The sequence below is a fragment of the Enhydra lutris genome, unplaced genomic scaffold, assembly GCF_002288905.1.
Source record: "Enhydra lutris kenyoni isolate GAN:26980312 unplaced genomic scaffold, ASM228890v2 scaffoldscaffold22, whole genome shotgun sequence".
NCBI lineage: Eukaryota > Metazoa > Chordata > Mammalia > Carnivora > Mustelidae > Enhydra > Enhydra lutris.
In genome coordinates, this window is record NW_019154106.1 from 37,728,531 (window position 1) to 37,746,154 (window position 17,624).

Sequence of the window (17,624 nt, forward strand, 5' to 3'; positions counted from 1 at the left end):
AGTAAATATCGCCAAGTTTAAGACCCAAGTTCTATGTCAAGAATCAGAAGTGAGGGGCGCCTGGGTGGCTCAGTAGGTTAAGCCTCTGCCTTCGGCTCAGGTCATGGTCAGGATCCTGGGATCGAGCCCCATGTTGGGCTCTCTGCTCAGGGGGCAGCCTCCTTCCCTCTCTCTCTCTGCTTGCCTCTCTGCCTACTTGTGATCTCTCTTTCTAAAAAAAAAAAAAAAAAAGAATCAGAAGTGATATCAACAACTAGTCTATACTCTGGCTAAGGTTTGTAGAAATTACGAACGTGATTGAAATAAATTTCCAATTTATTTTGAAACATTTTTCATTCCTTGTTTATGAATAACTTTGGTCTGCAGTTTTATTCAGACAATACGACGCCACATAAAGATATTTTTATTTTTTACTGCATGATATTTCTATGAAATAACAGGGGAAAAGCATTATCCAAGAGGTAGAGAAAGTACAAAAGTATGCTATAGACAAAAAGTTTATTTAAGACTCGTCCTTGGAATTATTAAGTAACTTATGAAATCTCATATACTCGCCCTTACTTACTGCACTAATTTTGCTAATTAAAACTTAATATTTAACATTTGTGCCAGACACAGAGAAGGTCAGGGAATATAGCTAGGCTCTGTACCAAGAAAGAATATTATTTACATTTTATGGTTTGGTTTAATTTTTTTTTCTGCTGAATGAGCAGATGAGGCATTTATGAGGCCTGCCAAACCATACATTAATTTTTTTTTCATTGAGGCAGAGCTTATAAGTGGAACCAAATTATGTATGGGAATTATACAGATGTTTTTATGAATAGAGACACTATTTTTTTTTCCAAGACAAATTGGCAATTTCTACAGTTTGGGGTTTATGATTCCAACAAAGTACAGTAATTTTGTTGTTGTTGTTGCTGTTCTTGTGTTTTGAGTTTCTTGAACAAATTCTGGAATTAAAGAATAGGTAGAGATTCCAACAGTGTTTTTGGAAGGTTTCTTGCTGTATTACAAACTTAGCTCAGAGTGCTTTTTGTATTTTTTCTTATCATGTAGGAAATATTTATTAAGTACCTAAGATAGATCCTGTGGGAATGCAAAGATGAGTTAGACACAATTGTTCCCTTGAAAAATCTTCCATTGGTGAAGGAAATGGACACTAAGAATTAGCCTAACACAGAATGAAATAAATGCTAAATATTGAGACAAATGACCGTCTAGAGAAAAGCAAAGTGATATAAGGTCAGTTGTCTCTGGGAATCAGGGCAGGTGGCTCAGTGGGGTGATCTTTACAGGATAACATAGGGGAGTTGAGCCCAGGAGTGGGGGTGTGAAAGTGTACGGTCTGTGGGGAATGAGACGAAGTCTGGAGAGCCTAGCTGTTCAGATCAAAGAGGCTAGCAGTGGAGATGAGGATCTGACCAGATTTTAGATAATGTTGGATAAGAAATTAAGAAGTGTGGGCTCTTGAATAGTATAACTCAAGTTTCAATTCAATGAATTTTCTAACAGATTTGGTTATTAATTCAGATGTAAGGATCACACAGTATATTTTTTTCTTTAATGAAAAATTTTATTTTCTAACCATGAGGAATAGTTCTACAGTTAACTATTTAACTCTTTATCATCTACTTATTATCTTCATAATAAAGATTCAGGGAGCCACTACATATTGGGAAAGAATGTCTCTTTGCCAGAAAAAAAAATGGGTAACTTTTACATTATTTATTATTTATTTCCTATCACTTGGACCTATGAATTATTTTACAAGTTATTTTACACTTACTTAGGAAGGAAAGTATTTAAATAATTCTAACTGGAGGGGTTTTAAAATATTATTGGACCATTAAGTGATAATGACCTCATAGCCTTTATTTAGCCTGGTTTTGAATTAAGCACTTTTGTCCAGGTACCACCTCAGGCTCTAGTGTCTATTGCTGTGTAACAAACCACCCCAGATATAATGGTGTAAAACAACAACCACATGATGTTCTTAACAAACCCTATGGAAAATATCAAACAGAGCACTGCAGGGATGGCTTATCTCTGTTCCAAAATGCCTGGGGGTCTCAGGTGGGAAAACTCAGGGATTGGAATAATCTGCAGACTTTGCCCCTCCTACACATGTGGTGTCTGGGCTTGGATGACTGAAGCTTCTTCAGGGAACAGACCTTCTCACAGCATGGTGACCAGATTCCCAGAGGAAGTATTGCTAGAGGAATGTCCTGAGAGCAGGCAGTCCGAGGGAACCATGGAAGCCAGCTGTGTGACCTTTTCAGCTCTAGCCTTAGGAGTCACATTGCCTTTTCTTTGTCGTGCAATATTGGTCTATCCTTTCCATAGGAGGAGTGTCAAATATTTCTGGGACCCTGTTTAAAATGGCCATATCCTAATAACTCTATTGACTATTTGAAGTTTTCTTCTCTCTTAGACTGGGTCTTACTTATGCAGAATCTATTATATTCATTATTATGTCCATAGGACATAATACAGTACATGATATGGGTTCAAAAAGTATTAGTTGAAAAAATGAATACACTATTTCTCAAATATATCTTGCTCATCTTATTTCTTTTTTTCATACTGACAGTCCTCATAGCTAGAATATCCTTCTCAATTCCCTGTCCAAGAACTCTCTAATAGGAATTATATATCGATAGTGGACCAGTGACTGTGTGCTAGGTGCTTTGCCAACATGATCTCATTGAGTCGTCATAACAACATTATGACAAATACTATTATCTTTTCTTTATAGATGAAGGAACAGACTCAGAAAAGTTAAGTAACTTGTCCAGAGTAGACATAAAAGCAACACTGATGTTAATCCCAGGTCTGTCTGATTCCAAAATTTGGTTGAGCTCAATATACAGTTACTAAATACCAACTATGTAACAGTGATTATGCTAAGAACCAAAGGTCCAATGCCTTAGTCCCTCCCCTTTAGAAGCTCAATGTCTGTTGAAAAGAAGTCTTACCATCTAAGAAAATGGATATCCCTTCCAGTCCATCATCTTGCATTCCTATATCCTGCAAGGTACTGTAAGAATTACTGCAGACTTTAGGGGCACCTGGGTGGCTCAGTGGGTTAAGCCTCTGCCTTTGGCTCAGGTCATGATCTCAGAGTCCTGGGATCGAGCCCACATCAGGCTCTCTGCTCAGCAGGGAGCCTGCTTCCCCCTCTCTCTCTGGCTACTTGTGATCTCTCTCTCTGTCAAATAAATAAAATCTTTGAAAAAAAAAAAAAGAATTACTGCAGACTTTAAAAATACCCTTAAGACACAGTCATCCCATTCAAAAAGGTGAGGTTAGAGCTAAAATGCACACATCCACTTGAAAATTTAATTAGCTTGTGTATTCATGCCTTTTTTGTGGAGGAGAGACCCTGTACAATGAACCTGGACTATTGAGTCCTTGTAGTAGCAATATACCTGGATTGGTAATGGACCCAGTAGGTTCATGTTATTAATGATTATGCTGTTTGCATCATAAATAAGAACCTAACCTGTAGTAAAAGGCAGTAAATAGTAAATGACAAATTAACACCAACCACAAGTGTTAAAGGAATCTGGAAGCACAACAGATTACTTTCAGCTGGAGTTATCAGAAAAGACTCATGAAAGGTAGGATTTGACTTAGGTTTTGTAGCATGGTAGGAAGTGTTTCACTCAAAGCAGAAGGGAAGACAACAATTCCAGCTGCAAGAAACATTCGTCCTAAAGTGGTTGAGAAAAGAAAGAACAAGACTGTTCTGGAATAGAAATAAGACTACTTTTGTCAAGTTAAAGGTAAGGTGCATTTTTTTTTTTTAAGAAAATACTATAGAATAAAGCCTGCATATATTCCTCACTACTTTTTTTTAGCTCCGATACACAAAATAATATTACCTCCCTTTTCTGAGTAGTTTGTATTCTGCAAAACTGGTGAGTCTTATTCTGACCATATATAAAAGCAAAGGAGTGAACAGAAAGAAAAGAAATATACAAAGAAAAGAAGGAAGGAAGGGGAAAAGAGGGAGGAAAGTTTAGAAAGAGAAAACAAACTTGGCGCTGTGCTAATACTACGTCACCAAGCTGGTGTATGAAGGAGGGTTTTGATTTCTGGATTACCTTCTAAGAGATGCCATACAAAACCAATTTAACACAGTTAGTCAAATGTCCTATGACTGTTTCCCAAACACCCCGCCTTTCTCAAAATAGACTTTTCTTTTGGCAGTTCAAATTGCTTATTTCCTTTAATGCTGTGTGGGGAGTCCTTCCAATTTCCTATCATCTGGGTTTCAGTTTAATTTTCATAGTTTATATTCCTCAACGACATACCTAACAAGATTACAAAATTCAGGAACACATAGATGAATTTAAAGTTGAAAATCTGAGCCTCCCGGGTGGATCAGTGGGTTAAGCCTCTGCCTTCAGCTCAGGTCATGATTCCAGGTTTCTGGAATCGAGTTCCGCATCAGGCTCTCTGCTCAGCAGGGAGCCCGTTTCCTCCTCTCTCTCTCTCTGCCTGCCTCTCTGCCTACTTGTGATCTCTCTGTCAAATATATATATATATATATAATCTTTAAATTAAAAAAAATAAAGTAGAAAATCCTTGAACTGCTAGAACTTGCATGCTAGATTTAATGTACTTTAAGTCTGAAAAAGTAGAGGACAGTAAAGGAAAATCTGGCATAGGAAATAAAAGGTAAAATCCATCCTAATGCACACTGTAGAGATATTCAGTCATCCTGTTTAAATTAAGCTATTTTTTTCCCTTTTTACTAAAATCTACTTAAAAAGCTAAATAAAATCATCACATTGCAAAGCTAGAGGAGAACAGAGTTCACTTAAATAATTTCTCATCATACAGAATTGCAAATATATTCTGATATTCTCCTGGTTGGGCACCAAGTCCTTTTTTTTCTCACTTAAATGAATAAAATCAAGTGTATTTTGTATTTTTACAACCGAGATCACCACCAACAGAAAATTTTAATTGAACTAGAAAGAGTTAAGAACATTACAGTGGTGAAAGAATTTCAACCCACAATTCAACCAGGAAAGAGGAAATGGGGAATCTCATGAGTGCACCCTCAGAAGAACCGAACTTAAGAACTGAGAAACTGATTTCCCATAAATTCCTGCTTTACAGAAGAGGGAGATTTATCTCCTGACCAACTAACACCCACAAGAGTCCCTCTCCATCCTCAAGTCAATGAATTTACTGCTTGGGCTATGGGTGAACTCCCCACTCTTTGCACTCCTGGACCATAAATGCAGCCTACCCAAAAACTTCAATGGACTCTTCTACAGGTAGATCGTTACAGTACGCATTTCCTAAATTGCAATCCTCTGCTATTCCTGAACAAGGTCAATTTCTGGTAATTTGAGCTTGCCTCAGTTTACCTCTTTATTTAGGTGGACATGTTTTAAAATTACGATTTTAATAGACAAAAAAAAATTTACTATAAAATTTGACATTTTCAATTTTTAAAAAAATTATATTATTGATTACAAGTCCTAACTTTGTAATATCTCAATAACAATATTGCTCAGGCAAATAACTCTCTGGAAAAAAAAAGTTTCTCAATGTGTTCCATTATACAGTCAAATTTAACTTGTTACATACATATTTTTAAACCTTGCTTTTATTATTATAACTACTTTTTTCCTTCTACCCTATAATTCCCTCAGTAATTTTGTCTTGTTCTGAACTCTTGGCATTTTTTTTAAAAAAGATTTTATTTATTTATTTGACAGAGAGAGATCACAAGAGGCAGAGAGGGGGGGGGAAGGAGGCTCCCCACTGAGCAGAGAGCCCGATGCGGGGCTCAATCCCAGGACCCTGAGATCATGACCTGAGCCAAAGGCAGAGGCTTAACCCACTGAGCCACCCAGGCTCCCCTCTTGGCATTTTCTGGCATGTTGAATTGTCAACCAAATACTGAAATGTCTTCATATGGATCCAGGACTATGGACATCCTGGAAAAAGAGATGTTGCTCCATTGTATACATCCTCTCCTTTATGTCAGTATCAATAAAACAGATGAATACCAAAATACACCAACTAGTGGAAAGGTGAAGACTCATCATTTTCTAAGAAAACAAGAAATAGGGGCCTTTACTCACTGCATCTGTTTGAGTAAAGATACACAAACTGGTAGAAAACTACAACTTTCATTAGTCCATTTAATAGAATAAAGAAAAAAGAAATATTAGCTATGGCACTTTTTGTTTCAAACACCTCTCTCTCCCCTCAAATGGACTGTTTCCCTCAAATCTGACAGTGGAATATTCCCTTTAAAGCCTCCCTTTATATTTAAAATTTTATAACTAACTGATAAAAACATTACCAGAAAGAATTTTTACATTCCAATAAAATGTCTCTGTGATACTGTGAATTTTGCATTAATCACCTATTTGGCTTATTTCAGCTGGTTTATTTTGCAGTGTTAAGAATCTTTGGGGAAAACACTTCTTGACATTAATGATATTAACAGACTAGCCCAATCTAAGAACTAAGATTAGGTCTGGAAGTTATTAAAAACAAGAAAGTTTCTTGATAACTTTTCTACCATCTTTGCTACTTGGTTGAGAGAATATTAATAAGGAAAATTAGATTTATCTATTGTTTTCTCAAGGAAAATTTAAAATGAATTTATGTATCTATACACATGTATTATACATGCATACTTTGCTTTCCATTTCCTTAGCTTTATTTTTTTACATATTAATTCTCTCAGGACACTTCAGGTTATATGTCTGGAAACTTCAGCCATCCAGAAAAAAAAGAAGGTTGGGAAATAATGAAAAAAATGTGCTGAAAGAATTCACATAAAAGTTTTGGAGACTTGAAAATGGGAACAACAGACACTTAAAAAGTTATTGAACCAGAAAAAAGAAAAAAAAAAAGCCCTTCCTGGCAGGTAGTCATATAGCAATATACTGATAACTGGGATAAAAATAAAGGCACCAGACATTATTACAGAACTCTCCTGCATGGAAAGCAAACTTCTAATTCGAAGGTAAAGAGAAAAACTGATTCATACATTTTTTTTTTTTTTCTCTCTGGTTTGGACATTAGGGAAAAAGTCACCAACTGTAAAAGAAAAAAGAAATCTTAAATATAAATATAGTTCAATTATTTGGCTCAAGTATCTTCTTATTAGAAATTTCATCTTATTTACTTCTATACAAATATCCACAAATACATAGAGAAGGGTACATAATCTATGTATTGATACGTAGTGATAAAACCATTCGACCAAGGGTACATAATCTATGTATTGAGATGTAGTGATAATACATTCGACCAAGGTCAACATGAATTTCATCATTGTCCCTTACACATAGGATTTCTTTTCAAAACATGTGCCAAACAAAAACACAACAACAAAACAAAACAAAACCCCAAAACATGTCCCAGGCAGGAGAAAAAGTACCAAAATGATAAAAGTCAGGAGTGTTTCTTCCAGTGTGATTAATTCAAGATTAATTTAAGTAGTTCCTGAACATTAGCAACCCAAGAGGTATTAAGCTAAATATTCAGATTCTGGAAATTGCATTAGAGATTATTTAAGGAAGGGGAGAGATTCTTGTTTAAATTCTTCCTTTTTCATAATTCAATCTATGTTTTTAATAACTCAATCCTCATGCAACCAAGATGTCTTTTGGAGTTACCATACTATTCAATAATTATGTATTCTGTTACCTAATATGCTAATCTAGGGGATCCAAAAGAGTGTAAGGAATTACAGTAGTCTAGGATTAAACAACAGGTTCATAAAAATTTCTGCTTAACCATGTTTTGCTATGAGTTTTTATTATCATCTCTTTTTCTCAAAACTATATCTGTCTAAATTAATACCAATCCAAGCATTCCATTCCAAAGGTAAAGAGACTTCACTGATCACTTACAAGAGAATATGCCAGGTAATTTTGGTTCTCCTCTCCATTAAGAAACTGATGCTTCTTCACAAAGAATTTTCAAATCTACTTACTACCCTCTCCCCATGACTCCTTAATGTTTCCTCTGCTACTTCCTTAATGAAACTGTCATTTTATACACTTTTGCACTATTTTTCTTTTTTTAATTCTTTTTTTTTTTTTGAAGAGTTTATTTATTTATTTGAGAGAGAGTGAGCAGGAGCAAGAGAGAGAGAGAGGAGCAGGGGGAGGGTCAGAGGGAGAAGGAGAAGCAGATTCCCCACTGAACAGGGAGCCCTATATGGGGTTCAAACCCCGGGACCATGATCTGAGCCAAAGGCAGACACCCAACTGACTGAGTCATCCAGGCACCCTGAGCAGTATTTTTCTACTGGACCTCCATTTCTAGCCATTTGCTCCAGCTGGCTACAACCAATTGTCTACATTGTGTTACAGCAGATACGATCATGACAATCTTTTGCCCCAAAACTGTCAATAGCGTTTGATTGCCAAATGAACACAGACCCTATTACTTAGTATAATATTCCAATGTCTTCATGAACACTACTACAATTTCCTACACTAGACAGGAGATTTTCAGTTATGGATTTCACAGATTTATAATTTATATAGCTAGATGTAAACATATATCTATTCATATACACACATATATTCTAAACTAGGTGTCTAAGATAATAGTAGCAAACTTTAATCTTTCCAAATAAAGAAAAAACAAAATTGCCATTTAATAAAATTAAACTGCCATTTAATTTAATCATTGCTTTATAAAGAAATGTTTCTTCCCTTTGCTTAAATTAATTATGCTTATGAAAACATTTCACATTGTTCTATCATATGTCATGTATCACTGCAATAATGATGACTTTGTCAAAGATGGGCATCAGTGTGTGGCAATGAAAGGTATTTGGGAATCATTGTGCTAGGCTACTCAGCATTCCCTAAACGTATACTGATTGATAATATTATGATTCACAGACTTATGTTAATTATAGGAATGGCTCAGAATTCAAATAACTGTGTCAGTCAAGGTCTTGGCAAGAAACAGGCACAGTCAGCAGGGATTTTAAAAATAATTTAACAGAGCATTACTTACAAAGGTATGGCCAGGGTTAAGGGCATCAATAAGGTATGTGAAGGCATCCAGGGATTAGCAACAGCAGGAAGTCTCCAGGGCCGCCAGGAAGCGTAGTTGCTGTCAAAAGCTCAGGGGAGCCTTCTAGAACTCTTAGAGGAAGGAACAAAAATCCTGAGGCCTTAACAGACAGCAGAGAAAGAAAAACGCTACAAGTCTCTCCTCCTTCTGATTGCTTACTAATGCTTCTCACTGGTCAATTTAGCAGCAAAAAGAGGGGGAAGAAAAGAGGGTGACCCCGTCAAGGATCAGACCAGTCCCTCTGTGCAGAGCAGGGAAAAGGAGGAGGAAAACAGATGAAGTGAAATGGGAAGTACAAAAGGAGAGAGCCAACTAACGCTTTCCCCACCATATTTACAAGAACAGAAGGCAGGCTGATTTGAATTGCAACGCCCTTTATTTTGTCCCTTTTCCTTATCTATCTGTGTTTAGAAAGCCTATGTTAGAGCACTGTTTTCTACCCTTTCCACATTGTGGCACCTGGCAGTCAACATAGAGAATTTGGAAGCCGTGTATAAAAGACTGGGTGAAAAAAAATTTTTTTTTTTTTTGCACTTTTTTTAGAATGCTAGTATGAATAGAGATGATTCTACATATCAAATTTATATGGACCTTCTTACTGACATTTAAAACTCTGAAATCTTTTAGACAGAAAATCTTGATTCCATGATTTTTTTGGACATTGGTTTTATGTTTGGCAGGGTCAGTCAGAATTCTTGATCAAGACCTTAAGTTTTCTTCATATTCTTGAGAATCACCACTGACTAAAAATATCAATAAACAGATAAAACCATTTTTATAGTCAATCAAAATTTAAAAGAAATGAGATTTTATTTAGTCTTTTTTTTTTTTTTTTTAAACTAGGCCCCACAGCCAGCGTGGAGCCCCACACAGGGCTTAAACTCATGGCCCTGAGATCAAGACCTCAGCTGAGATCAATAGTTGCTTGCTTAACGGTCTGAGCCACCCAGGCATCCCCAAATGAGATTATATTTAAAGAAAAGCTCTTCTTTCCTTATAAAGGCAACATAATGTTAAACTTTATTATAATGATGCAAATGAATTTTGAATCCAAAAATCTCTAGTATCAAGTATTTCAAAGTTTTCGTGAAAGTTCTGATTTTCAGAATACATATGCATTTTAAGAGCGGTCTTTCTACTGTTAGCTTTGAGGCTACTTACATTCACATACAGTACAAATGGAAAGGAGTGTCTCAAATTTGTGAAAAAAGAGATTTGGAGTAGACATCTATACCTATGTGTACAAGGAGATTCCTACCTTTTAATCCCTTCTCCAACACCTTCCTGAGTCCACCAGGGCAATGCTGTGTCTTTCTTGGACATCTGGAACTCTTCCACTAATTTCCTGGGCCCTTTACCCAAGACAGGTTTCTCAGAAAGATAGATTGCATTGTTGGAAAAAAAAATGATAAATGCGTCTGCCAAGTTCTTATGAGAAATATCTCTTCAAAAGTTGTGCCAACTTGACAGATGGTAACTATACTTATTGTGGTGAGCACTGCTTAATGTATGAAATTGTCAAACCTCTGTGTTGTACATCTGAAACTAATACAACATTATATGTCAACTATATTTCAATAATAATTTTTTTTAAGGTGTGCCAGCTTGTTATTTATTGTTGTTACTAAAGAATCCAGAGAGACCTACTCTTACCTCTGTTTTGAATGAGGTAATGAAGTCAGGATCAGGTGTAATCATTGCCCATAATATTTGCCCCCTGAGGGGCTGTAAAAAGGTCAAAATACTTTCCTTCCATGAAGCAGCTTCTTGGATGAAAGAAAAAACCCTGTGTCTGTCTTGCCTGAAGATGCGGCGTCCAGGTCTACCTATTCACATAGAAAATATTATTTCAACAACCCAATAGCTGAAATTAATGTGGTGACATATGATTATGACATTGTTTAGACTGGAAAAAAGAGATATCAGAGTATTTTGGTTTTGTTGGTCTCTCAGCTTCATATTGTCCTATAATTTCCAGCTGATTGTATATCTTAAAAGGACCAAAGATTTAGATCTAATCTAGAGAATAAAACCAATTTGATTTTTCTAGTCTTTATAGTCCATTGAACAAGACTGTATTTAAAAACTTGCAGGACCAAGAGTAAATATTGCAGCAGCAACCTCCATCTTTCTTCGGTAAACTGTTCTTCACCACTGCCCATAACACTGTTAGTGGTTGATCTTTTACCTTTGGGAAGAGTGGAGTTTAGCAAACTGGGCAGATGTATACTTTGGAGGCTTATATGATAACAACGGCAGGGGTGCCTGGGTGGCTCAGTGGGTTAAAGCCTCTGCCTTCCGCTCAGGTCATGATCTCAGGGTCCTGGGATCAAGTCCCGCATCGGGTTCCCTGCTCGGCGGGAAGCCTGCTTCCTCCTCTCTCTCTCTCTGCCTGCCTGCTTGTGACCTTTCTCTGTCAAATAAGTACATTTAAAAAATAATAATAACAATGGCAACAGCCAATATTTATTGTTTATCTATGTCATACAGTCCCACAGTGCTTGTAGTAGTTGGGTGCATTTAGCCCAAAGTGACAAAAATGAAAGGAAAACTGGTACACATGCCAAAAAAACCTAAAACCAAAAAAACCAAAACCAAAAGCAACCAAACACCCACACACCCACACAACTGGGAACATACAGGGCTATAATCCTAAACATGGTTAATTTGAGGGTTGTCTTAATCCGATGTATTCTGTGTGATTCTGAGATTCTCTTGGCTCTGGGAAGGAGATGGCTGGGGCAGATTTGGGCTTCCTATAAATATATAACAATATGAAGAGGAAGAGAGAAACTAATTCTTAAGCATGCTTGCCCTTCAGATTGTATACACACAGCTGGTCTACTACCACTCCCTCTTCATATTAGTCAATGTTCATGCTCCACCAACTCTCAAGAGGAAGAAAGTATTCTCTGAATCATCCAAGATAAGATATTGCAAATGATTCACCTGGTTATTTTTGAACAAATTTCTCTCATTAGGAAACACTACACTGACAGTTTTCAGATGGGGTTCCTAACTTAATTACTGAATAAAAAGAGGGGCAGATTAAAATGAATGACTCAAAATTACCAGGCACTACTCCTTGAGCTGAGCTGAGTCCCTATCCCAAATTGCAGTTATCATTCAAAGTGGGTGAAAGTGATGATAGAATGGATATTAAAACATAGTCATAATATCAAGTATGGCATTTTACATTTATTATCTCATTTCATCCTCCCCAAGACTCGGTGAGGTAGGTTTTTCATGAAAGCCTTTCTTTTCTGAACCTTAGTTGTTTATGTTTCTTAACAGCCATGTTTTGAATGATTATCATGTTTTAACAAAAAATCTCCTGAGATTTGGCCTTCCATTCACTGTCCTAATTTACTGTATCCAAGACCTTAGGGATCATAACCAACAAGTGGGAGATCGCTCATGGAGCCCACACTGTACACATTCATGTTATTAGATGATTTATCTTATTTCTCTCATTTGAATTTTCCCTTATTCCATGATTGCTCAAACAATTTAAGGCCTAAATGAAGTACTGGTTCTTTATAAAAACTTTCCTAGAACTCTCCAGTTTATAACTGGTATCTCAGAGAATCATTATAGCAATTTTTAAAACATGTAACATCTGATTTGTATTATAGTTGATTTTTCTTTTGCCCCTCCCCACCCCTGCCTCAAGATTGTAGGTTTCTTGAAGCAAAAGCCCTGTCATAATCATCTTTCAATCCCTAAGACATTAATATAGTAGTACCTTGATAAATGCTCAATGAATTTTTTTTTAATGAAGTGGAACATTGAGGAGAGGCTCTAAACCCTAGACTTTTCTTTCTTCTAAAGGGGAAGTCAGACTTCATAGACATTGTTTACTGAAAAGAGGCTAATCTGAACTATGTATGAATTTATACATTATAATGTTCGTTAGGACTAAAATACTATAGTATTTTAAAGAGATAAGTGAAAGATCTGAAGATGCAGAAGTTAAGATGAACAATTCTTGCCATAAGGTCTCACCCCATCCTGAACTAAAGGCATATTTATTGGATTTCTTTCACCTCCTTGAATGGATTAGACTTTCTCAACTCAGGTATCTGCAACTTAACTGTTTCCTTGACCATGAAAACAATTCTCAGCACTCACCTTTGAGCTTTGAGGTGAAAAGGCAGTTTCCTAAAGAGGTCTTTCTGTTACCTAAGTCTTCCTGACCTACCTCTATTATATCCTCCTATCACATCAGAGGTTATTTGTATAATGTCTCTCTTCAATGTTAGTAGATAAACTCCTCCACTAGGACAAGGGCTACATTTATTTTATTTATTTATTTTATTTATCACTAAGTCCCTAGTATCTACATGATGTGACATAATAAATTCTCAATAAAAGAATAAATAAATGAATGAATTAGTGAATTAGTGAAACCTGTACATTTCCTAAAGGCAGGCTGCACAGTGGGCTCAGTGTCTAGTAGCCAATAAAAAGAATTTTGGGATACATAGTATTCCTGGCATAAAATCTAGTAATACTTCAGGACCAAAATGAGTGTAGCCTGATAAATATCAAACAGTAAAACTGAATTAACAGAATAAGCATCACTGCTTTATTTTTTTTTTAAAGATGTGGGAATGATCATTTTAATAAATGAAACATGACTCTTCCCCCTTTTAAATGTTTCTCTTTCCCTTGTGTTTAAACAAAACATCAATTCTGCCTACTTAGAATTAGAATTAGTTTTGGCTAGTGTCTTTAGAACTGTAAAGAAATTCGCCTCAAATGAGCTGTGTCATCAGTATCAGTTAAGTTAAAAATTGTGGGTATTAGGAGAGACTGTGTACTCTGAGGAACTAACTGAGGGTTTTGGAGGGGAGGGGGTGGGAGGTTGAGTGAGCCTGGTGGTGGGTATTGTGGAGGGCACCTATTGCATGGAGCACTGGGTGTGGTGCATAAACAATAAATTCTAGAACACTGAAAAGAAATTTTAAAAATAAAATTTTAAAAAATTGTGGGTATTTAACAATGTAACCTCTAGTAGTTGGCAAATAAATATTTGTTGAATGCATAAATGAGTGAATAATCCAGATGACATTCCAGAAATAGATCCTTCTTTCTCTTCCCTCCCTCTTCCCACAATCATAGTCAAATATTTGGTTTTGGTATAGGCTCTTAACTGTCATTTTTGCTCAATTAGTTGTTTGTGTGAAATAAAATTCAGCTGAGCTCTTTTTCCATGAAAAAAATGAAAACACAAAATAGTACAATTTTTAAATGAAAATTTAAGTTCCTTTAACATTTTGAATGAAGTATTAATATTGAAGTTTTTGTTTGCTCCAATTAATCTGGGCTTCAGTTCTAATAATGAAAGAACAACATGAAGGCCCAGATTTAAGAGTGCCCGGCATTAATTAATCAGAGGCCAGTGCATTTTCTATTAAACTGATTTAACTAAAGCCTTCATTTAATATTTAACACCATGTCTGGCATTGCCCAATTATGATAAACTTCAGCACAGACTATCTCAGGCAAAGCTCAGGAAATTTCCACTAGGGAGTATTTCCAAAGTCAAAGGAAGCATGGAGACTTTCGTGCCTAACAGCATCTTACACGTGGCTCTGGGAACTTTCTCTAGGACGCCCCACATTTATTCTCCTCCAGCCCTAAGGGCCTCCTTAACATTGGCGGGCGAAAGTAAAACCGATGGGCTTTTTCTCCGGTTTAAAGTTCCCGGGGTCAAAATACCCGGATTAAAGCCGCCGTCAGATTGATAGGGAATTTATCCAATAGCATTGTAGAGAGGCGTATCCTTACACGGACGCTCCAATCGGCACGCAGAGAGTCGGCGTCTCCAAGGTGAACGCGGAAGTAAGCACGCCCCCATGGAATCGCTCGTGGAGCACCTTCAGCGCTTCTCCGAGCTTCTGGCGGTCTCCCGCACCACCCACGTCAGCACCTGGGACCCCGCAACCGTGCGCAGGGCCTTGCAGTGGGCTCGCTACCTGCGCCACGTCCATAGGCGCTTTGGCCGCCATGTTCGCATTCGCAGAGCTCTGGAAGTGCGGCTGCAAAACCAGTGGAGACAGGAGGGCGCGTCTGGGTCCACTCCAGTCCCCGGGTTGACGAACTTCCAGGCCCTGGGGCGCGGTGACCTCCTGCTGTCTCTGCGCCTGCTGGAGAACCGGGCCCTCGGGGATGCCGCCTATCACTACTTGCTGCAGCAGCTCTTTCCGGGCCCAGGCGTCCTGGATACCGACGAGGAGGCGCTCCAAGGCAGACTGGCCCGCCTCGCCCGCTGCCGCTCCGCCGTCCAGTTGCTGCGTTTCAGCGGCCACGGGGAGAAGTCGGCGCTTGAGGACCCAGTGCTGAAGACCCAGGCGGAGCTGCTGCTGGGGCGTCTGCGGGAGGTTCCGAAGGCCGAAGCCGAGGGCCCCAGCAGATTTCTCAGCACTCTGTGGGACCGCTTGCCTCAGAACAACTTTCTGAAGGTCATAGCGGCCGCGCTGTTGCTTCCCCCGTCGTCTCCCCGGCCCCAGGGAGAAGAATTGGAGCTGGGCACCCCCAAAACGCCCGGAGACGGGGCTCAGGAGCTGGTCTGTTGGCTTTTGGCGAAGTCGGATGTCATGGCCGCCTTTTGCCACAGCCTCCCGGTCGGGCTTCTAACTTCGGTGGCAGGCCGCCACCCCGCGCTCTCCCGGGCCTATCTGGGTCTGCTTACAGACTGGGGTCGGCGCCTGCACTACGACCTCCAGAAGGGCACTTGGGTTGGAGCTGATCCCCAACACGTGTCCTGGGAGGAGCTCTACGGCCGGTTTCAAAGCCTCTGTCGGGCCCCTCCACCTCTGAAAGACGAAGTTCTAACTGCCCTGGAGGCCTGTAAGGCGCAGGATGGAGATTTCCAAGTTCCGGGTGTCAGCATCTGGACAGACCTGTTGCTAGCTCTTGGGAGTGGGTCATGATCATGCTTTTGGGGGGCGGAGCGCGGTGGGGGGAGTCTTAGGTCTCAGTCCAGGCCCCAGTTCACTATGGGCAGTGTAGTGTTATTATTTATATGTATGGTTTACAAAATTAAAATTCCAGTGCTTGCACCAGATCTCTACCTTCTTGTGTCCAAAATATTATTTTGGGTGCTAATTTATAATAGGCGGAATTATAACTTACAATTATAATTTGTAAAGGAACTGGTTTGTACTGTCATGGCTTTTGTGGATAGAGGAGTGATGTTGGAAGTATCCTGCTTAAAGCCATGAGATTAACAATAGTGTGCTTATTAGAAGGCCCCTTTCTAAGAATGCTGGAAAGATATGTACTTTTCAAAGTGACAAAACACCTTTTTTTTTCTATCAGTAGGCTTAGGTCCCCCCCCCCCCCACCAAGTGGTGAAGAGTTTTCTTTAACCAACAACCTGTGTTGTCAAAAAACATGTTGGCTTGAAAAGCTAACTGGCCTATTTGGAGTTTAAACCCCGGACTTTGGCCTTTTTAACCTAATATCCTAATCAATTAACCAGCCTCAATCTGTATTAAAATTCTGTTGTTCAACAAATTTGTTTTTATTTCTGCAAATCACTACTCTGAAATTCAGAGACCAAACTATTTTTTTTTTTAACCAAACAGTACTTTAAAGCACTGACTTAAGGATGAGAAAAAAATTGCTCAAAGTGTAATAAATACAAATACATACCCTTGGATTTAGCATTTGATGGTAAAAGAAACCAAATGTGAATTAGAAGACCCAGGTTTTACTGTTTCAGCCATTGACTAGATCAATAAATCACAATCTTGGTGCTACAGTTGCCTCATATGTTAAACAAAGTGCTTTAAATAGTTAGGTTTCCTCATTTTTTCCTTAGTGGCTGCCCTATGGGGACAGTTAAGAATATTTGTCTCATGTTTGTCTCATGTGTGCAAGAACCTAATTTTGTGAGTTTACCCAGATGCTCCACAACTGGCAGAGTGATTCCCAATCACCAAATTTTAAGTGTTTTATTAGAAGGATATAACTGCATTCATTAAGATATTTTTGTCCCTACCCAAGTAGTTTGGTAGCAAGATTTTTTGGAAAACATAGGGATATTCAGAAAGTTAATTTCTAACTTCAGAAATGGAGTTAGAATGAGTTGAATAATCTTGTAGAATTTTTAACTCTGTAGTAGAACTTGGAGTAAGCTACTGTTCTACTAGCATGTACACTTTTTTTTTTTTCCATAGATAATCCTGGGTTAACAGTAGCAAGTTCTTTTTTCCTGTGGTCTGATTCCTTTTTCTGCCTCTAATCCATGTAGACCATCTTTTTTAGATTGCCTGCCATTAATGCAGGAAGAAAGGCAATTCCTTCTGTCAGTTACATGAACTGTTTCAGGAAACAACCTACTGAAGTTCTATAGGGGCAAGGCCTAATATTGATCCATAACCCTAAATCCCATAACTCTAAACTTTAGCTTTGGAGATTGGCACTTTGTAAACTTATTTCCATATTTCTGTAGCTATATTGCGCACTCTTACTTAAAATGATAAAAATTGATATAGACTTAAAATTTTAAAATCCATTTTTATACTTAACCA

The 17,624-nt window shown here is 38.0% G+C and overlaps 1 protein-coding gene across 1 annotated transcript; it reads left to right on the plus strand.

Moving 5' to 3' along the window:
- Positions 1 to 14,877: 14,877 nt before the first annotated feature.
- LOC111150018 (Fanconi anemia complementation group F) lies at positions 14,878 to 16,159 on the plus strand. Its single transcript, XM_022507333.1, has one exon. It carries the CDS (start codon positions 14,943 to 14,945, stop codon positions 16,017 to 16,019), a length of 1,077 nt encoding a protein of 358 aa, XP_022363041.1. The 5' UTR covers positions 14,878 to 14,942; the 3' UTR covers positions 16,020 to 16,159.
- The last annotated feature ends 1,465 nt before the right edge of the window (positions 16,160 to 17,624 follow it).

Bases quoted from the DNA above. Each gene is read 5' to 3' on its own strand.
- LOC111150018 (XM_022507333.1), top strand. From the start codon at position 14,943: ATGGAATCGCTCGTGGAGCACCTTCAGCGCTTCTCCGAGCTTCTGGCG.